This window comes from Echinops telfairi, unplaced genomic scaffold, assembly GCF_000313985.2.
Source record: "Echinops telfairi isolate 266 unplaced genomic scaffold, ASM31398v2 ScPeMD7_5;HRSCAF=22, whole genome shotgun sequence".
Lineage (NCBI taxonomy): Eukaryota > Metazoa > Chordata > Mammalia > Afrosoricida > Tenrecidae > Echinops > Echinops telfairi.
In genome coordinates, this window is record NW_022103901.1 from 1,411,315 (window position 1) to 1,416,302 (window position 4,988).

A 4,988-nucleotide genomic window follows, 5' to 3' on the forward strand; every position below is an offset into this window, starting at 1 on the left:
GACGTGCAGCGGCCTTGGCTGAGGTTCGGCTCCCAGTGTGCAGCTCCACTCAAGGTGCGCCTTCCCTGCAAGCACCGGGCAGGAGCCTCAGTCTCATGCCCGCCGCGGGGTGCAGCCTGGGGTGCAGCGGGCTGGGGCTGGTGGTGGACAGTGGGCCCGGGGGCAGAGAACGGGCTCATAGCTGTATACACACGCACGCACGCACGCACGCGCACGCGCACTGGTCAGGATCCTGGGGTACTGGGGGTGGGGTGGGGGTGGGAAGCCTCACCCCCAGCTGGGGCCCTTGGAGAGCTGAACTCCGGCCAGGCAGTTTCCACTCAGCACCTGCACCCGGGTGACCTCCGCCAGGGGCCAGTGGCGGTGCGGGAACCACAGCACTGGCAGGGCTTGGGCCTGCACGTGGAAGCCTGCCACATCGGAGTGGACCTCCAGCTGGGGGGTAGTGTATCCACGTGAGCCCAGGAAGCCCAGCCTAGGGACATGCCTCCCATGATGGTGCTGTGCCCTAGCTGGGGACCCCTTCTCTCCGAAGGGACTCCCAGACTCAGCAGAGAGCACACCCTTGGGGAGCCCTGTCCCCACTGCTGTTTAACAGTCCCCCCTCCCCCCATCCCCACCCGGCTCCTGCGGTGGCATCTCCCCCATAGACAAGCTGCATCTGTGTGCTCCTGGGGCCTCCCTGTAGATGGGTCCCAGCACCTTCCATCTCCCCTTCGACCCCCACAGGCCCTCCCTGCCCCCAGGAGCTTCCCCCACTTCTCTGGACCCCATCACCTCAAAGGGCTCCCCCAGGGCCAGTGGGAAGACGCTGGACACCTCCTCGGGGCCCCAGTGGCCGCCCTGGCACGCATTGGCCACCACAGTGGAGCTGGAGAACCGGGGCTTCACATGGAAGGCGATATCCCCGGACTCAGCCACGAAGTTGATTTCAAACCTGGGGGCGGGGTGGACCATGAGGACAGCATGTGACCAGTCCACCCCCACCCTGGGCCTGGCCAGCCCTCAATCCCCACCCCCACCCCAGCACACAGCCCTTACTTGTCCTCCGCCGAGTCCTCCTGCCCCTGGACCTGCAGGCTCCAGCCGTGCACCAGGCCCCCCGAGCAGAAGGCTTCAAACTTCAGCAGAAGAGGGGAGCTCCAGCAGCGGCCCCCTGCCCAGAGGGCCCAGCCCACCCGGCCCCACTGCGCCCCCCTGTGCCCAGTGCAGAGCCCTGGCCAGAGGGGACACTCCCTTCCCAATGGCTGAGGCTGGTTAGTGGTCCAGCAGGCCAACTCTAAGCCCTTCCCAAAGCCCTTTCCTTGGGAGGTGGCGGGGAAGAGGAGGGGGATGCTGAGAGCATGGGACCCGACCCGCCAGTCCACCCTACCCCACAGCCCCCAAGTCCTGTGGACATGTTGCTCCTTCACCCACCTGCACAGCCATCTTCCTGGCTACTGCCAGTGAGATGAGGCACGCCCAAGGTCTGGGCAGTGCAGGCTGGGCAATGTGGCCCCACCCACAGGCGGGGTGGACTGACAAGGTCTCTCTGCCCACCATTCCTCTCTCCATCCTCCAGCCTGCACCCTGCCCCCTGCCTGACCTCACCACTTAGGAGCTGTAGATGGGGGGCGGTGAAGGGGGGGTGGCAGCCACTCCCTACACTGGCAAGAAAGGTTGCTCAGGCCAGGCCTCTCTGAGGGGCCCAAGTCTGAGTGTGGGGGGGCAGGGGGTAACCCTGCTACTGGGGGTCTTTTCTGACTGTCTGTTCCAGATGGCCATCGGGGGTCACTAGCTTGTCCCCTCCCAGCTTGAATCAATCCATCCCCTGCCCCTCCATCTGCTCTGCAGGCCCCATGTGCACAGGGGGATTAGGCCTGGCCTCGGTCAGCGCATTCCAGACTGAGTGGTGGGGAAGAGCCTTTCCCTCACTGGACACCCGCTGGCCTGGCACCTCCCCTTCTCAGACTAGGTGGCAGGGAGGGAGGGGGCAGCCAGGCTGGGTCCCTGGGGTGAGTGAGTGGCAGGGGGCCACATCCCAGACTCTCCGGCAGCTGCAGGCTGGGAGCTGGTTGGAAGGGAGTATTGGGGAGCAAAGTGTGTGTGTGTGTGTGTGTGTGTGTGTGTGTGTGTGTGTGTGTGTTGAGTGTGTGGTCATCCTGTGGTGTGTGGGCCTGGCCCCCTTGCCTGTGGTGCTTTGTGTGCAGTTCAGGGTAGGGGGTAGCCCATCCAGGGTGGTTCCAGCAGGACTGCCACTGGTCCGCCAGCCCCTGCAGCTGCCCCCAAGGGACTCCAGTCAAGATTCTGATCTCCATGTGCCCTGCCCTGTGTGTCCACTGGGCCCACAAAAATGTCCCCTTCCTATACTCCAGGCCCGCCTGGCCAGCCTCTCCCACCATCCTAGGCGCTGTGTTTCGGGGTTAGGGCTGACAGGGCAGGATAGGAAGGTCCTGGGAGCCTCCAGGTGGTCCTGACTGCTCCCTGGGCCCGGGCCTGCAGCGGTGCCCCGTCCAGCATGCCCTGCAGGGGGCAATGCTGCACAGCAGTGGCTCAGCAGGGCAGCCTGCACAGGGAGGTGGGGAACAGGCAGACCCATGCAAGGCTGAGTCCTGCCGGCTTCATGGCTTCTCCCACCGGGTACAGCAGCCCAGTGGCAGGGGCATCCCACCCCTCCTGCCCCCTCCCAGTGGGAACACTATTGGGGTTAGGACAGGCTTCTTCCAGCCAGTGACCTTGAGCTGTTGTCCTCCCTCGGCCCAATCTTGGCCACTGTACACAGGGTCCCTCGATGCCCATGTCCGCTGCCTCTCGAGCTGCTCTCCTGGTGGCCTGACCCCACGTCCCCTCTGCTCTGTGAGCACTAATGCAGTGGCCTTGGGCAGAAGGAGCTGGTGCCCAGACCCCAGTCAGACGGAGCCCCTGCGCTATGGCCTGGGGGCCAGGTCCCAAGGATGGGGCCAGGTCCTAGGGGTGGGGCCGGCTGAGGAACCCCTGGAGGGCAGCCCCATCTGTCTGCACCCCAACCTCCTCTCAAGGCCAGCAGTGGGGTAACCCAGCCTGGGTCTTCACTGCTCTGGGAAGCCTGCTCAAGCAGAGGCCTCGCTGTGGACCTAGAGCCAGGACTGGAACTCCCACCCCTGGACGCCCAGAGCAGTGCTGCTTGCAGCGGTCATCCTCTCAGGCCCTTGCCTTGCCCTCCTCAGACTCCAAGGCCCTCCCAGCGGCCTCCCCCGCTCCGGCCACATCTGGAAGGACTCCCCTAGCAGTGAAGTCAGTGCGGAAGTTCTGGGCCCCCTGGGCCCCAAAGAGGTGTTGGGCGGCTTCCACGAGGAGGGGCGAATGGCCAACCCCCACGCAGCCGGCTGGGGCCAGCTCTCCCCACTTCCCTGCCCACTCATCTCCTTGGTCAGGCCTGGGTGGGGCCTGCCCGATGCATCAGAGGGCGCTGGAGCCCTGCATGGAGGGGTCACTGCTCTTCTGACCCCGGGTGTGCAGAGAAGTGGTCCTCCAGCCTCCATGGCCGTGACCTCCAAGGTGGTGACCTTTGGGAAGCAGACAACCTGGCCTTTCATCTGCAGCACTGGGGGACGGATTTGAACCTGCGATCTTTCAGCTTGTAGTCCAGCACCTGACCGCTCTGGAGGGAGTGAGGATTTGAAAGCATCATGTCAGCATTCCACAGATGAGGGAACTGAGGCCCAGAGGGGGACACTAGGAGGCTGACCTTTGAGACCCTAAGTAGGACCGTGGCTTCTGGAGAGGACTGCAGGGTGCCCACCTCCAGGAGCTTCCTCACCTGTCCTGCTCCCCGATGCCCTCAGCCACTGTCTCTCTTCTCATCCTGGACCGTCTGAACCCCGTCCTCTCCAGCCCAAGCTGGGGGAAACCGAGGCTGGCCTTCATGCCAGGAGCTGCCTGGGACCTTATGGGAAGGAGGCAGCTTTTTCCCTGATAGGGGTGGCCCTCTGTCAACCTGCCCACACCGGTGGGCGGGGCAGTGCAGGTGGCCAGCCCATTCTGACCACTGGACAGCTGAGCACCTGCTGTGTGTGCATGGCACTGGCCGGGGCCCACTCACCCCTTTGCAAGAGGGGTGCTTTCTCATGCTGCTGCTGAAGCATCCAGCCAGCTCCCCATTTTCACTGCCCCCTGGTCCCAGCGCTGGTGGGGGACAGACAGACGGACAGAGACCATGTGCTCACATGAAACAAATTAGCCCAGCGGTCCCCCACAATCACATAGATGGAGGGTCTGGGCCTGCTCTGGGGCCAGGGAAGGCTTCCTGGAGGGGGTGGCACTTGAATTCAGTCTGAGAAGACGTGGATGTGGAGGGCATGCCACGGCCCCGATGGGGTGGAGAAGCTGCCTGACCAGTGCTACTGGACTCAGGGGCCCCAGCACCCTGCAGGTTCTACCCACCACCCGGGAGGGGACAGGCCAGGATGGAGGTACCACTGGCCCCGCCTCAGCCCTCCGGCAGAGCATCCCAAACTGTGATTCTGCGGGGTGGGGGTCCCGGGCTTGGCATTCATTGACATACCTTGGCGGACTCAGCAATGTCCCGATCGTAGTCCGCTCTCTCCCCCTGCAGGGTGAGGTCACGCATTCAGGGACTGCAGAGCTTTGTGGGGCTGTGGGGAAGTGAGACTGGCCCCCATGGGTCTTGCTGAGAACAGGACTTAGGAGAGTATAGGAAACTGGCCACAGGAGTGCCTGGGAGACTCCTGAACCCTGGTTTACTGTTTGGCTGCTTCAGAGACCCAGGCAGGGGTCTGTCTCACTGTCCTGAAAGGGGGTGGGGGTGGCGGCAGCTTGTGCTGGAGGGGGCTTGGAATCCCTTGGGCCCTGACCCAAGCTGGCAGCCCCTAGGAAGAGGCCCACATACTGCAGGTTGGGCTGGGGGCAGGCAGAGCACAGCCAGGACAGGGCCTCGGGTGGGGCCTCAGGACAGCCGGCTGACATCTGTGTTGCTGGGGACCTTAAAGGCTTCTCCAGATGGACGCCCT

General features: G+C 64.2%; 1 protein-coding gene across 1 annotated transcript; it reads right to left on the bottom strand.

The window, feature by feature from the left end:
• Positions 1-267: 267 nt before the first annotated feature.
• GRIFIN (galectin-related inter-fiber protein) lies at positions 268-4,588 on the bottom strand. Its single transcript, XM_030888624.1, has 5 exons — positions 4,523-4,588; positions 1,591-1,600; positions 1,042-1,156; positions 778-937; positions 268-435 (listed from the first exon to the last, which is right to left on the bottom strand). The coding sequence occupies exons 1-5, from the start codon at positions 4,586-4,588 to the stop codon at positions 268-270; spliced, it is 519 nt and encodes a 172-aa protein (XP_030744484.1).
• Positions 4,589-4,988: the final 400 nt, after the last annotated feature.